This window comes from Prunus mume, linkage group LG5, assembly GCF_029339155.1.
Source record: "Prunus mume cultivar Tortuosa linkage group LG5, ASM2933915v1, whole genome shotgun sequence".
In the NCBI taxonomy this organism is placed as follows: Eukaryota; Viridiplantae; Streptophyta; class Magnoliopsida; order Rosales; family Rosaceae; genus Prunus; species Prunus mume.
Window position 1 is genome coordinate 3552896 of NC_142702.1, and position 16347 is coordinate 3569242.

At 42.4% G+C, this 16347-nt stretch overlaps 2 protein-coding genes across 2 annotated transcripts; both read right to left on the bottom strand.

Annotated features, from left to right (window-relative positions):
• Nucleotides 1–4896: 4896 nt before the first annotated feature.
• On the bottom strand, nt 4897–6050 carry LOC148916654 (uncharacterized). Its single transcript, XM_089052250.1, has 5 exons — nt 5964–6050; nt 5594–5819; nt 5397–5487; nt 5220–5301; nt 4897–5124 (listed from the first exon to the last, which is right to left on the bottom strand). The coding sequence occupies exons 1-5, from the start codon at nt 6048–6050 to the stop codon at nt 4897–4899; spliced, it is 714 nt and encodes a 237-aa protein (XP_088908376.1).
• Nucleotides 6051–8964: 2914 nt separating this feature from the next.
• Nucleotides 8965–14454, bottom strand: LOC103330682 (putative disease resistance RPP13-like protein 1). The gene is made up of 4 exons (XM_008233285.3): nt 14152–14454; nt 9719–13976; nt 9519–9593; nt 8965–9245 (listed from the first exon to the last, which is right to left on the bottom strand). Exons 2-4 carry the CDS (start codon nt 13969–13971, stop codon nt 9197–9199), a joined length of 4377 nt encoding a protein of 1458 aa, XP_008231507.3. The 5' UTR covers nt 13972–13976; nt 14152–14454; the 3' UTR covers nt 8965–9196.
• Nucleotides 14455–16347: the final 1893 nt, after the last annotated feature.

Here is a 16347-nt window from a genome sequence, read left to right on the forward strand (position 1 = left end):
TGGGTCAGGAAATTGATCGCTATGAATGGGTGATTGATCACTTTTCAGCAGAGAGTAATCTCGTGCTCTAGACTCGGGATGATCAATCATTTCTGTACAGAGGAGAATTTCTTCGCTTTCCAAGTTGCTCTAATTCGCTCTTTACTTGAATCTCCCCCAAGCGTAGAATTGGATGATGGGTCATGGAAGAACAGCTCAGATTCCAAAAGGTCACATCCAAAGTAACATAGGTACGCTGGGTAGGAGGGTGATAACAGCGTAGCCTTTCTTATGAGTGGCATAACCCACAAAACACAACGAAGCGCACATGGATCAAGTTTGCTACATTAATTTTTGTGGAGATGAACGAAAGCCACACATCCAAAGATTCGGGATGTGAGTACCAAAACAGAGGGTAAAGGTCCGTGTTGCGCAAGCACCTATAAGGGAGTTTTAAAGGTCAATACACCAAAAGGCATGCAGTTGATCGGTGAATTGCGGTGACAATAGCAACATCCCAGTGATGGCGAGGAACATGAGCCAATCGAAGTTCTCGGGCGGTTTCAAGAAGATGCCGATTCTTTCGTTCAGCAACACCATTTTGTTGCGGTGTCTGAGGACAAGTCGTCTCATGGATAGATCCATGTTGTTGGAAGTAAGTCTGAAAGTCGTCTGAAAGTCGTGATTGACAAATTCTCCACCATTGTCTGAGCGAAGAATCTGGATTTGAGCATTAAACTAAGTTTTCATCTATTTCTGAAAGGACTGAAAACGGGAAAACACTTCGTTTTTATTCTTCAGCAAATAAAGTCATGTCATCCGTGTACAATCATCTATGAATGTGACAAACCATCGAACACCAAAATGAGCAGTGATAGGTGAAGGTCCCTAGACATTAGAGAGAATTAACGTAAATGGAGTGGTACACTTGTTCGTACTCAACGGGTAGGGCGCACGGTGACTCTTGGCCAAAATACAAGTATCACAGGTGAAGTCGGAGTCCTTGAAACCTAAGAATAAATATGGTATAAGATGCTTCATATAACTAAAAGACGGATGTCCCAATCGACTGTGCCACAACCAGATTTGCTTTTGTTTGCTATCAAAGGGATGTGTCACACTGTTCGCTACGCCAGGACTGAAGTCATTGACATAATATAGCTCCCCTCTCTTAGTACCACGACCAAGAATCTCCTTATTGTGAATATCCTGAGGCAAACAAAAACTCGAGTGAATGTGTACACAACAATTCAATTGTTCAGTAACACTACTACATTTCACGATTTGAGCGACGAAGAGGTGCAAAGTCACATTTAGTCGCACCAACTTCAGCGCGACAGAAAATTCGTCGCGCAAAGAGCGTGAAGAAAGACTTTGTGAGACCAATTTTTAGCATTCGTCGCGCAAAAACTGAGCGATGGTTAACCATCGTTACATTGTTTGTCTGTCGCGAATCTCACGGCCTGGTGCTCCGGGCCGAGGTATGTGCGCCAACACGTGACGCCCTTCTTTGGATGCGTGCGGTTGTGCGCGGGCGGTCAAAGACGGTCACCGTGCCGAGATGATAATGAGGTTCGGGTAGAAGATGGTTTAAATGTTGCGCTGTTTTGCATTCAACTCTAATCAAATGATCGTGGTTGAGAGAGGAATTGATCTCGACCGTCGGGTTCACGGCCTGAGCTACAAGGCCGCTTAGTGGTGGTGTTGGTGGCAGGTTTTAGGCGGTGCTTGCGCGTTGCTCGTAGAGCGACGGTCGTATGATATATGGGGTGAGTGAGGCGATAACAGAGATGGTGCTCCGGCGCCTTGAAAATCAAGGGTCGTATGATATATTGATGAATGGATTTTCCTTACAATCTACCACTACTCCTAAGAAAATAAATAAAGGTATTGAAAGTGCATTACAGGAAAATATAATTTGCTCCGTGGGCGGCTTTTGGTTTGGTGTTTGAACCCTTTGAATGTAGTCCTGAGCTTAGTATTTATAGGAGTCCTAGAGGGACATTCGAGGCTGACAAGACTTGCGCGGTGGAGCCTGACCGAGGCAAGTGGGTAGTCAAATCGGCATTTGGGATCGTGAAGCATGGTGGTTTGAGGTTGAGAAGTATGGTGGTGTGGCCCCCATAAATCTCGGTAAATCTCAGCCACCGCCTTGATCGTGGGTTTTGCCCCCTTGGCCGTGGGAACGCATTTAATGCCTTGGTCTGGTGGTTGGTGATCTGACCTTAAGTCGTAAGATTACTTGTGAGAATGTCTGCGCCTAACCACCCGATTTCCATCACAAATCGACTTGACCACTTCCTGCATTAAATGCTTCTTGTGACTAGTAGGTTTGCTGCGAAGTCGAGGCATTACTTCATTAAATGGAACGTGGGCCCGAGGCCACGTGGTGATTCAACCACACTTTTTAAAGCCGTGTCTTTTCGCCTTCGGCCTCGGCCTTCAATATTGCGGTCGCGAGGCCAAGAAGATTCTGCGCTTTGCGGCTTTTCTTTGTTCTTAGAAAGGCGAAATGCTTGATTTAAACGGTAGGCGCCAGGGCTGAATGGAAGTCTCTTCAATCGTTCATGACCGTGATTTATTAGGCACAAACATTGCCCCCACATCCTCTGGATTCTTCGTCGCGGCTCGGGCAGAGGTCGAAAGGATTCCAAGGGATGGACCCTTGCCTTCCCGAAGTGATTGGACAGCTGGTGCTTTAAATTCGTAGGTCAATCGGCGCCTTAAATGCGCAAGCACGCCTCGCATGAGCCATTATTGCGCAAACCGCCGTTTTGTCTTGTTAAATGAAACGACGGCTTCGAGCTTCCGCCACATCATCGCGCATTCGAACGCATCAGACCACTACGTCTCTCGAGAGAGCCATGCCCTTCTTCAAACTCTAGCACCAATACAAAGCCTGGCCTTCTTTATTTTTCTCCACTCCTTCCCTCCATTCGAACCTGCTCCAGTGGCCTCCCTTGTAGCTTCTCCATAACCAAGGTTGAGCCATATCCCTGATCCCCGCGTCGTGGCCTGATCCAGATGGTTTTCTCCCTCCTGCTGTCCATCAACTATCCTTCATCTGGAACGCTGGACGTGGGCCAAGGCTATGGTGTGGCCGAGATTCCTTCCGGCCCGGGAGAATGACCTTCCTTCCGTATGAGGCCGCGGAGAAACCTCAATGCGATCGATGAAGATGGAAGGGTCTGGTATGACGATTCCAACTTGGCCATGTCCGCTTCGCCTAGCACCTTAGTTGCACCCATGGCGGAGTGATGGCCCTGCTTCACCCGTACAGTTGTGCCGACGACGGCCGCCATGGCGGAGCGACGGCCTTGATCGCGACTGCTTCGCCCATGACCGAGTGACGCCCACACCCATGGTTGGAATGACGGCTCGAATTTAGCCGGCTGCACTGTGTCAGAGTGACGGCCCGCCATGTCGGAGTGACGGCCTTGATTGCAACCGGTTTCACCCATGTCCGAGTAGCGGCCCGCCATGTCGAGTGACGGCCTTGATTATGGACCTTCGCCCATGTCGAGTGACGGCCTTGCCTATGGCTGTGCGGAACCGCGGAGGGGCCGTCGAAGAATCATCTACCTGTTCAAGCAAGGGGATCAAGAAGCGGCCGTTCATAGATTTAGGATGTATTCTATTTTTCGCACATGTATGCTTATATGTTTCATTCGGCCATGACCGGCCGTTCTTTTGTAACAGTGACCCCTTTCTTTTAATCTAAATGAAGTATAACCCCCTTTTCTTCTGACCGAATGTATGGTTTTTCTTTTATCTTTGCCGATTGCAAACCTCATAACCCATTCGTGGCCGTCTCCCATAATGACGGGGTATATTTCTTCAAATATTGGTCGTTTATTGGCAAGTTGTGTCATTCCTCATCCCTATCTCTTAACTGAAATGCACCTCGGCCAAGGATTCGTTCAATAATAAACGGCCCTTCCCAATTAGGTGAGAATTTGCCGAATCGAGGGTCCTTAGTCCCGATAGGAAGCACGGCACGCCATACCAAGTCGCCTTCGATGAAAGTCCTTTGCTTCACCTTCTTGTTGTAGGACCTCGCCTCGATCTGCTTTTATGCATGCATTAGGTTATAGGCGTCGAGCCTGGATTGATTCAAATCTTCTAACTCCTGAGCCATGGCCTGCGCATAGTCCTTTTCTTCCTGCCTAGGTTGTTCGGTCACACAGAAAGACCGAACCTTTAGCTCCATCGGAATGATGGCGTCATGACCGTAGGTTAAGGCATAAGGAGATGTGCTAGTAGCCGATCGTTTCGAGACTCGGTAAGCCCAGAGGGCCTTAGGGAGTAAGTCGTGCCACGCCCTAGGTTTTTCCTCAATCATTTTCTCGAGGATACCCTTGATTACCTTGTTGCTCGCGTCGGCCTGTCCGTTTGACTGTGGGTAGTAGGGTGTCGAGTGGACCAATTTGATCCCCATCATTTCGGCGTATTTCGAGTCTCGGCTGATGCGAATACCAAGCCGTTATCGGCCGTGATGGTTTTGGGTATACCGAATCTGTGGACGATGTGATTTTCAAAGAATCTGACCACCTGTGTGCTAGAAATGGACCGATAGGACTCCGCCTCGACCTATTTAGTGAAATAGTCAGTTGCCACCAAAATCCAGGCGTGCTGGTTAGACACGGCCGGATAGATTTTGCCTATGATATCCATAGCTCATCCCCTGAAAGGCCATGGTTTAGTAACCGGGTGGAGGGCGTCAGCCGGTACCTTTGTATGGGGCCGTAGATTTGACACTTGATGCACCCCTTCACATATTCTATGCAGTTCTTTAAAATGGTCGGCCAATAATAGTCGTGCCTCCGGACCGCGCAACTCGAATGCCGGACCGCGTGAGGGACTGTAGAATCACCGACATCCGACTCAAGAGTGGCTACTTGTCTTTATCAAAGCAGATCACCATCGCTTGATCGCTGCCGATGAACGGGTCCGGGTTCCTCTCGCCGGGCATTCCCATCCTTCAACAATATGTCCCCGACCTCTTCCCGAGAGTCGATCCAACGTCTCCATCAAGATCTGAAACCCAGCATCCTGTGGAGGATCCACAAACTCAATCGGAGTATCGGGAGGAAGTTGGGAGGCGGACTCCTGAAGAACCAACTGGCTCCTCTCCACCATCGTCGTCTGTTTAACATAACATAAAATATAATTAACACATTCATATAATAACCTTTAAACTTGAATGCGTAACATAAGAATTAAAATTAAATAACACTTACATGAAGGGACTCGGCCAACTCATTCTCAGGTCGAATATAAACGTCGCCAAAGACGTCGATCTCTAGAAATTTGGACCCCCCTAAGTTGAACAAGAGAATATAAAAAATTAGTACGAAAAAAATAAATTAAGAATAATGACATATTAAAAATTAAATAAAAATTATTTTATTATAACCCGCCGCCGTGCATCCATCATATATGAGAAGGACCTGGAACCTGAATGGTAGAGAAGAGTCTTCTTCTTCCTATTGCCCTTATTGACTTTGGCTTTATTATGTTATACAAAAAATAAAATGTATTAGTTGAAAATGAAATATAAAAAATTAAATAAACATTAGTAAGAAATATATAATAAATTTGAAATTCATATTACAAATTACCACAAAATCGGGCGCCTGAAAATGAGCGCAGAGCCACGCCCAACTATCCTCCCGCCCTTCAAGCTCCTTCGAGCAACCCTCCTGAGGAGTGACTTGCGAATCATCAAAAGCCTCAAAATGGTGGTGCAAGTCGCTCTTCCACTGCTTATACCTCTCGGAGAAGAGTCTGTTGACGTACGCCAACGACTCGTCGTCGAGGTCCTCCAAGTTGTAGTTCGTCTGCAATAAATTAATTAGGGGTTTTGGCAGCAATGGTCCCTCAACTATACCCGTTTTTGCATTTGGGTCACTGAACTGAATTCTTAATTGTAGAGGTCACTCAACTGTGTATTTCGTTGCACCAGTAGTCCTTCTGTCAAGTACGTTAGATTTTTCCGTTTCAAATGATGACGTGGTGTCAATTCCATGGGCAAATTTGTCTTTTGAAGTCTGGCATGTCAAACCTCCCATCTACAGCAACTTCCCTCTGAAAAATGTCAAATCTGGCGCCAATAAATCCTCAATTCCCATTTATATTCGAAGAAAGCCACATAAAAACAATAGAGGTGCTGAAATTTTGGAATTGGAAGGAAATCTGGGAATATTTTGGGACACTGAGCGATATGGTATGTAGGTCGTACTGAGACGAGTTTGTAGACACGTAGTGGGCTCGAATCAGAGTTGTAACGAAGAAGTTATGAGCAAAACATCACCAATGGCAAAATCATAATTATTTCGAAAAGGGTTTGATAAAAATATGATCTCTCTCTCTCTCTCTCTCTCTCTCTCTCTCTCTCTCTCTCTCTCTTCGAAACTCCAGCGATCGGCCACATCGTCAAGACCGGACCGATGTCAAAGACAGCTCAGCCCCGGCGTCAAGACCCTGCCCTTCTCGACATCTACCGCCACTCCACCGCGGAAAAGCCGAGCAATGGCCGGCTTTTTGCTTAATTTTGTTGGCTTGTTCGCCGCCATCCAGCCACCAATTCGGGGAGTGAGGTATGCTTTCTCACCTATTTTTCATGATCTAGCTGATGGTTGGGTAGGATTGCATCAATTTTGAACTTAGGTAGCATGATTTTCGAATTGGATTTTTGCCAATTTTGGGATCTCGATTCCGACCACTTTCGGTCACTTTTTGGGGTAAGCTCGAGAACAAAAGTGACTCCAAATAGGGTGTTAAACCTAGGGTAGGAGTCTTGAGTCATGATATTGAGATTTTCCGGCAAAGTGTTATTGCTTTGGACACCCACGCGCTGCCGGCGCATGTGGCGACGCGTGGCACGTAGAAAAGGGGCATTGTATCCCGATGTGATCTCCTGGTCCTCATGAGCATGTAGGTACTTTCGGATTCCAATTCGGTTGATGTTTGAACCCCTAAAGGATTATGCCTATTGTGCATTATCCGGGCTCGATATGTTCGGACCGTTGGATCGAGTCCAAATTTGTATATGTTGACCTAGGCACTCCTTGAATCGTGTAGGAATTCGCAGATCATGAATCAGAGTCCCAGATGTTCTGATTCGATAGCTTAAAGTTTGTGTTTTCCAATAACCGTCCGATCATGTGATCGTGAGCGATCCGACCGTTCGATCTGGACCAAACTTGGAGGACGTGGATCTTAAACCTTGTGGAACCCGTAGGCACTCTCGGATCGGAAATCAGAGATCGTGTGCCTGTTTGACCAAGTTTGGGTAGTTTGGCCCTTCGGTTGACCGTGAGTCTTTCAAGGTAGTTTCACCCTTCGAAAAGTATTAGGATAACCTTTTAATCGAGTCTTAATTGTCATTTGAAGTTTATGCAATATTGGAAATTTGGAATATATGATTAATAAGAAGTGAGTGGACATTTATTGTAATTATGCACTATTTTAAATGATTAAAGGATTATGCATGAAATATAGTTTGGAATAAGATTGAGAAATTCGTATATAGTTATATTAGTGATATTTAATTGGGAAATTGTTTGATTTGAGATTTGAAAGTTTGAATTATCTTGGCAATGAATTTATGTGTTATGTCAAATTATTTGTGGATGGGTTTGGACGAATTTTCGGTGAATCAAGGTTATACTATAATGTGGATTATTTTGAGAAGCTACATAATTACACTATGTTAAGTACCATTCCTCAGTTATTAGACTTCCCATACGTGGCGTTGGAAATTTTTCGGCGTATGGGAAGAATATATGATTATCAAGTCTCACACGTGGCGTTGGAATTTCCAGTGTATGGGAAAATTATGTGATTATTAGGTCTCACATGTGGCGTTGGAATTTTCGGCGTGTGAGACACTTCCCATACGTGGCGTTGGAATTTCCGTCGTATGGGAAGATTATGTGATTATTAGGTCTCACACGTGGCATTGGAATTTCCGGCATATGGGAAGATTATGTGATTATCAAGTCTCACACGTAGCGTTGGAATTTTCGGAGTGTGAGACACTTCCCATACGTGGCGCTGGAATTTCCGGCGTATGGGAAGATTATGTGATTATTAGGTCTCACACGTGGCATTGGAATTTCCGGCATATGGGAAGATTATGTGATTATCAAGTCTCATACATGGCGTTGGAATTTCCGGCGTATGGCCGCGTATGGGAAGATTATGTGGTTATCAGGTCTTACAAGTGGCGTTGGAATATTCTAGCGTGTGAGACCCTGCAATTTGTTATGGATTATCACACATAGCGTTGGAGAATTCCGGTGTGTGGTAAAAGAACATGGATAGGAAAAAGGTATTGTTTTACTATATAAGGGAAAGATTGATGCTTAAAAGGAATAATGTCTAGTGTGTTGTGATTTAAGGAAAAGGGGAAAGGAATAATTCTAGAATTTACTATTTTGAGTTGCTGTAATGGATGGTATGTTATTGGAACCGGGATTTTTGTAGAAAGAACTATGTGTGGCTTGATTCCTCACAAGGGGTACGTAAGTAGCTTAGGGTAGTACCTAAGTGCAGCTGTGGACTAAACCTTACTTATGTTGTTTTTATTGAGTTTGGTTCGGACCGTGTTGTTGGTCTTGAAACTCGGCTGAAATCGAGGTGTGATTAAATAATTGTTCATACTCCCGTCTGGCTAAGGGAGAGTTGTGTAAATGTGTTCTGGTCAAAACAGGTATAAAACCCGTTTTGGATTGTCGTATGATTTGGGCTGAGGCCTTAAACTACTTGTGTTTGGGTTAGGAGGTTAAACCCCGCATGATTTAAATTTGGGAAGTTAATTTATGTTATTTGTTGTGGGCATTCATAAATAAGTTTAAGTTTATCATTTGAAATGTTTAATGCATTATTTGATTTAAAAACATTGATGGCGGTTCTGTTTCCAATTATTTGAAGGCCGGAGGCCGATTATGTGAATTGCATGAAATTATCTTGTGCATGCTGTTGGTTGGTGATATTAAATGTGTTTTAACAGGTCGAGAAGTTTGGGAAATGTTCCATTTACAGGGGAGACTTTGCGAAATTTCGGTAGAGAGTCTCGTGCCCTTTTCCTTAAATTTTGGAAAAGAGGATTTAGTTCGTATGAGCCCGACATTGGTGTGATGTCGGGAATTCCACAGATTCGTCCCGGGTTCCGAGGAATTCAGGGCAGGTCCTATCATTGTGATTCAGTGATTCACACTGGCAATATCCATCTTCTCACCATAATTGACCCAAATCTCGTCCTACATCACAGAGAATTTGGAAAAACATTGAAGTCAAGCAAACAAAAGAAAGAAAAATATGGCTAAAAGTTTTCTCAGCAGAGAGATGACAAAATATTACAAGGCAAACCAAGTGAGTAATGAAGAACTTTCGTTGACTATATATTTTTCAAATGTTCTCCATTCAAATTCTGATCGCATGATTGCAAGTGCCTATTAAAAGGAAGTGCCTTTTAAGTCTTCCCATTTCCTGGATTTAAAATATATCATAAAGAGAAATAAAGATGGATTTACCATTTGTTCGATAAATCGTTGTCGTCTAGCGTGGGGGAGTCCCGCTTGAAGCAATTGTAGATGAAAAAGAACCACCTGGGAAACATACATTGTTGTAAAATCCAACTAAATAGAAGAAAAAAAGAATATCTGAAAAATAATGACACTTTATTATTTCACGGTAACCATTAAAGGTTGATAGTGTTTGAAATTTGAAGTACCTGGGGAGAGTTGGATATATCTCTAGGTAAGGGATGTGTGATATTTTGTGCCAGTATGGTCCAAAGACACAAGATCTTTGCGACTCAGTTATGACCCAAAATATCTTTGGACACCCAGAGATCCAAAATTGTGAAAGTGAAAGAGTCGGGCCCACTGGAATAGATGCCAGCTTTGGACAATTCCAGAGTTGAAGACATTGAAGAGAGGTGAGGAATTGAAAGCCCTTGCTGCTCAGTTTCTTCAGATTTGGGAAGCACCCAATTGTGAGATGAGTGAGAGATTCGGGGAGCAGCATCTCCATATCCATCTCTGTGTCTCCTTCAGGTGGAAACGACACCACATATGGGTCTTCACCATCGACCCACAACTTTGTAAGAGAGGTGAGCCTGTGCAACATCTCCCACATCGGCTTACAATTCTTGATTCCGCCGATTACAAGTGATGTTAGGTTGAGGGGAAAGGAAGTGAAATTTAAACCTTCACCGTAATCAATATTCAATTCCTGAAGACAGTTGAGATTGCGCATGTCCGGTAACATCTCCAATTTGTTGCAATTTTTTATGATGATTCGTCTCAGGCTGGAGGCGGCTGTTGTTGTTGGCGAAAGCAAACCCTCACCACTCAAGCTCGGGATGGAAACCAGATTCCCACAATCATAAATCTGTAAAGTTTGAAGATTGGTGAGGTGGCATAGGCCCTCCGGTAAGGATTTCAGATTTCGGCAAAAACCGATGCTAATATATTCAAGACAATAATTAGCGTTGTCGTGGGCTAACCCATCGGACGTTATTAACTGCAGCTCTCCACAATAGAATATGAGAAGGCTTTTAAGCGCCCTGGGAAACAACTGGGCTCTCAATGATAACGACGTTAGAGATTCACATTCCCGTATATCCAAGTATCGAAGAGAAATATGAGAAGAAGTAGAAGACGAAGAACCCACCTCCTCCTCTACTAATGACTTCAAACTTTTACACCGCAGTATCTTTATTCTTCTTAGATTTGGGGGAATCTGGTATTTTGCTAAATACAGCAACGAATCACACTCCTCAATCCTTATGACTTCAACGGAAGGAGGAAAACCAACATCTGGAAAAGAAACCAGACTTGAGCATCCAATTATTTGAAGGTCTTGAAGAGCCGTTAGGTGGTGCAACCCTTCTGGTACCTTTGAAAGACTTGCACAATAGTTTAATTGTAGATATTTAAGCTTGCAAGTCAATATTTGCAATTGCAGCAACTCCTCTGCTTCTTTTCCCAGCTTTTCAAGGAGGGAAGAATTGCCTACAATAACCAAACGATGAAGAGAAATCAAGTGTTGCAATACTCTATCCTCATTCTTCAGTGAAGATGTCAGCTCCTCGCATCCGCCAATCGTCAATTTTGCAACCTTCCTTAATCCTTTGGTGAATTCCCCTGTTTGGAACCTCACCTCTGAAATATTTGAAAGTTGCAAGGACTTTAATAACTCAAACTCAACCCCACTTGTCTTCAGCACCGCTTTGCAGCCATCTATCCTTAATCGACCAATTTGTTTATAGTTGGAAATTGAAATCACCAATTCCTCGCATTTAATAATTGTAAGTCTTGCTAAAGAATCAAGGTTCTCTGGCACCTTACCCTCCAATTGAGGACAATTTCTGATTGAAAGAAACTTCAAGCAAGGGAAAACACCAATTCCCCGATCCCCCACAAAAGGAACCCATTTCTTCCAGTGTTGCATATCCTCAAACTCAAGAGTCTCTAGTACTGGAAAAGGCAAGCTACCCTCCCCATAAAACTCAGGGCCAACAATTTCCACTGCAGCCATTCCTGTAATATAAAGTTCTTTGAGCAAAGGCAGTTGCCCAAGGGGTGGCAAGATTTGACAATTTTTACATTTGTCTAAGCGTACATGCACCATAGTGGAGAATAAACGATCTCCAATCCATGTTGAAAATTCTAATCCAGCATAACCCCTGATGATGAGTTTTTTAAGCATTCTATGAGGTTCTAATCCGTTAAGCACGCCTAATTGTGTTTCTTGTGTGGCACTCGACCATTCTAGCACCAATTCATCTACTCTCTCCTTGCGTTTTAAGTCGGCCCTCTGTGCATCCTCAGCATCGATCACATTCTCTAATCTTGAGAGCCGTAATGTCCCTCGGAGATGGAGTAGGGACCTTATCTCTCTTATACCCGATTGATCACTACCTTTACCCACAACAAAATTAGACAAAGATAGTAGATTTGTCAACCGACCTAGCTGTGGAGGCATTGCATATTCAAATGAGTAGTAGAGGTGACGCAGATTCAATAGATTCCTCAAGTCGATAGGTAGTGCCTCCAAATAACGACAACCTTCCAATATCAATGTCTGTAAGTTGTAAAGAGAGGTGGTTGATTCAGGCAAATATTCTATCCGTGTGCGAGAGAGATCAAGATACCGCAAATACTTCAATTTACCAATTGAATTTGGCAGCTCAGTTACTTGATAGCCATTGAAAGAAAGCACCCGCAAGTATTGCAATTTTGGCAATAAATCAAAAGTAACCTTACGACTTAGAAACCTCGATGGATGATACTCTGAAAGTGAAAGTGGTAGAAAAGTTCGCAAATGTTTCACTTCAGAAAATGCCTCAAATCTTTTAACCACGTCATACTCACCCGAAATGTAGGAAGCATGGCGGGCCTTCGTAAAACATCCAAGTTGTACATGATCGCTATTCTGCTTATCCTCCAATCTAACACAAATATCTCCTGCTGCCCACTGTGCCAAACCAACAACGAGGTCATGCATTACATATTTTGAATTGTTTTTGCTTGATTTCTGAAATAATGACCTCGATAAGAGCTCCTGAAAATAATCAGTTCCTAAATCTTCCATTTGCTTATTATGTTCTGGTTGTGGTTGAATCAAACCCTCTGCCATCCACAGAAGAATCAATTGATGCTCTCCAAATTCATAGCCATTTGGAAGTATCGAACAATAGGCAAAGCATCTTTTCAAATGTGAAGGAAGATGGTGATAGCTTAATCTTAATACCGGAAGTATGTCACGCTCATTTGATAGACTCCATAATTTGTTGTTCAATATTTCCTCCCATTCATTCATCTCTTTCCGAAGTAAAAGGCCGCCAAGAGTCCTAGCAGCCAAAGGCAATCCCCTGCATCTTGCAACAATTTTCTCCTTCAGTGACTCGAAATTTGGTGGTATATCTCTGTTAACATTCCTGAATGCATGCTGCTCAAATACTTCAAAACAAACGTCATTTGACATAGGCTCCAATTTATGAACTAGAGTGCCAGCTCCCATCATTTTCGAAACTTCTGCATCACGGGTTGTCACAATTATCTTGCTTCCTGCTGCTCCATCGCGAAAGGGGGACTGCAGTTTCATCCATAGACCATAGCTACATGTGCCCCAAACATCATCTAAAACAATTAAAAACTTCTTCCCCGCTAATTCCTTATGCAGATAATGTTGAACTTGATTGAAATCTTCTGTTGGATAGTGTTTGGATGTGACTGCTGCGAGAATTTGCTTTGTCACTCTTTCTAGGTTGAAGTCATCAGACACGCATACCCAAGCAGTTGGTTTAAATTGCTGGGTTGCATCAATTTCATTGAACACTTGTGCAGCAAGTGTTGTCTTTCCGACTCCAGCCATACCAACAATGGCAACTACATCGAAATTGACGGCACCGCACTCTTGTTTCGACAGAAATTCCACGACCCGCCTTTTGTCTTCGTCCCTTCCAATCACAGGTCCATCTGGTTGACTGGAACTGGGAGATAAACTTTCACGTGCCTTAGTGGACGACGTCGTCCCAGTAATGATATTCAAACTAAGCTGGTCTTTTCGCTGAGATATCTCTTGTAAACGCTCAGTAATCTTCTGTATTTCTGAGTTCATTTTGTAGTTGAAAACACCATTAGGAACTGAGTTCCAGACCCTTCTTGCGGTGCCGGCATAATGTCCCAGCTCTATCTCCCGTTTGAGCATTTTAGTAGCATATTTGTCCAATACGTCTTCCACGTCATAAGCTAAGTCCCTGAGATCATCCAGCCAAAGCTTCAGCGGCTTGCTCTCGGTGATTAGTTGCCTCTCCTCCGCCTCATTCAGAACCGCTCCAATCGCAGACAAGGTGGCAGTCCATTTCTGCAGCTTTTGGTCGACGCCCTTTATGAGTCGGAAGTACTTGAACACCTCACGACGCCCCAACTTGTCGACCAGCACTTGAAGGAAAGCCACAAGATAAGCGTCTCCCATAGTTTCTGAAGAGAAGCAGCTTGATTAGAAATGCATTAACTGAAACAAGCTAAATTAGAAATGCATCAAAGAAAAGGAATTCTGAGCAGGTAAAATAAAATACAAGAAACAAAAAGACGCAAAAAACAAAAACAAAAACAAAAACAAAAAAAGGCACCAAACGGAATAAATCAGAAGTACCTGCAGTTTAAGTATATGATATATATATCAGCAGCAGATTTCTTCACGAATTACCGAATGTGTCGCAATGAACAAGAAGGAAAATTCAAAGGCAATACACAGTTACACACTTATAGAACCAAAGAGATCAAGAGAGCCAGAACCAAGACATAATAAATATGAAGATGGATGAAACTTATGTGGGAGAAACTAATTATGGGTTTGAGAATTTTGAGTATGAGATGTTATGATGAGAAGATATCTCTTTTGTTTTGTTTTGTTTTGTTTTTTTCTTCTGGGTCAATGGAAAAGACTCTGAAACAAAGACTCTGGTACAAAACACAAGAGAAGAAAATAGTATTTGTCGTCTGATAGATAAGGAAAACGCAATGCAAATTCCCCAAGACTTTTTATCCGGCACGTCACAGAAAAAGTAGAAAGCCTTTTGTTTTTTTTGGGTCAAAAGGAAAAGTAGAAGCTGATAATTGAGTTTTGAATAGTGTGTCTAGTCTATTCTAATGGCCCAGCTCCGGCTCCACCTCATGCTGCGTCCTTCTGTCTGTCTGTTTGATCCTGACATGGTCTTTTTTTAAACTCACTCACATACACTTGCTTTTGTCCAGCCACATATTATGATTAAACTGTGATGAGGTTGGTCGCATTCCCTCACTCTCATCTCATGGAAATTCAAAGGGGCCCTAATAATTAATATCATTTTAGTCCACCAAGTCTCCTCCAAAGCACGTATGGAGAACACAAATAAGCAACAGCAGGAAAATAGATGCTTGTTACATGGTGTCTCCAGTGTTAATACTAGTAGCCGTTTGGTGTCAATATGACTGATTACAATTTCTGGATACGGAGTATATACCATAGTCTCCAACAACAGTTATTTATGTGATGTGATGCGTCACATACCACCATTGTTACAAATATGGATGCAAGCTGTCGAGCAAAATAAGGACCTAGCATAAAACATGCCCTATTTTATGGTTTAAAGCACAACAGTTTAGATATTTATGATAAAGTGATATTCTAAACTAACCAAATTATAAATATTTGGGTGCAAGGGAATGATGATCGAACTTGAGTACAAGGCTAAACTAACCTTAGCAGACCCAAATAACAACTTTGCCAACAATGGTTATAAATTCCCTTACAATGGCTATAAATTCACATTTGGTTAGTTTAGATATTTATGACAAAGTGATATTCATGAGATAAAAACATCAATGGCTATAAATTCATCATTCCCTTACATGTAGTTAGTTTAGATATTTATGACCCATTTGGAAATTAGGAGCAATATTATCAATAAAAAAAATGTATAACTGAATTTTCAATCAAGTCTGGTAGTCTAATGGCCCTACTCTAGTTGCTTCTTTCTCACTACGTTTGATAATGAAATGGTCTTTTTCCAACTCTTTCACTCTTGCTTTTGTCCAACCACGAATTCACCAATAAATTTATAGTTTAAATGTATGGGCAATATATCAACTTGTTCGAACTTGGTTTTCTTAAATTCATGATGTAGATATTAGTCACATAATCATTTTATTAAACAAAAGGTTAAGAACTTGCTCATTTCAACCTTGATTGTGAGCAAGAATCAAGACATAATATATATGAAGATGGATGAAACTTATGTGGGAGAAACTAATTATGGGTTTGAGAATTTTGAGTATAAGATGTTATGATGAGAAAATATCATTTTTCTTTTTCTTTTGGGTCAATGAAAAAGACTCAGAAACAAAGTCTTCACTACAAGACACAAAACGAGAAGAAAATAAAGTTCGTCATCTGATGGATAAGGAAAACGAAATGCACATTCCTCAAGACTTTTTATCCTGCCAACACGATTAACATAGTCATAAAGGCTATGACATTAATGTCCACCCTTAATTTACTTGTGGAAGAAATTAAGAAAATTTTGTTAGATATGCAAACGTGGGTTAAGTCAGTTGGCCATGGTAGTGTGCCTGCTCTTTTGCACCAAAATTCAGTGTGCCTGCTCTCTTACACCTAAGTTCGATCTCCCTTCTTATACATTAGGTTAATTTACAATATTGCTTTGTCAAAAAAAACACAAAAAAGGTTAGATATTTATGATCAATTTGGAGATTTAGGAGCAATATTTTTTGAAGAAATAGGAAGTTGCCTACATTAAAAATAGAAAGAAAAAACAGCAGAAAACTGATAACTGAGTTTTCAATCAAG

Coding starts and splice junctions, on each gene's coding strand:
- LOC148916654 (XM_089052250.1), bottom strand. CDS start 6,050: ATGGGAGGTTTGACATGCCAGACTTCAAAAGACAAATTTGCCCATGGA. Junction 5,488..5,593: donor GCCCGATTTTGTGGTAATTT/GTAATATGAATT, acceptor AACATAATAAAG/CCAAAGTCAATAAGGGCAAT. Junction 5,302..5,396: donor ATGATGGATGCACGGCGGCG/GGTTATAATAAA, acceptor CTTGTTCAACTT/AGGGGGGTCCAAATTTCTAG.
- LOC103330682 (XM_008233285.3), bottom strand. CDS start 13,971: ATGGGAGACGCTTATCTTGTGGCTTTCCTTCAAGTGCTGGTCGACAAG. Junction 9,594..9,718: donor ATATATCCAACTCTCCCCAG/GTACTTCAAATT, acceptor TATGTTTCCCAG/GTGGTTCTTTTTCATCTACA. Junction 9,246..9,518: donor AACGATTTATCGAACAAATG/GTAAATCCATCT, acceptor TCTGTGATGTAG/GACGAGATTTGGGTCAATTA.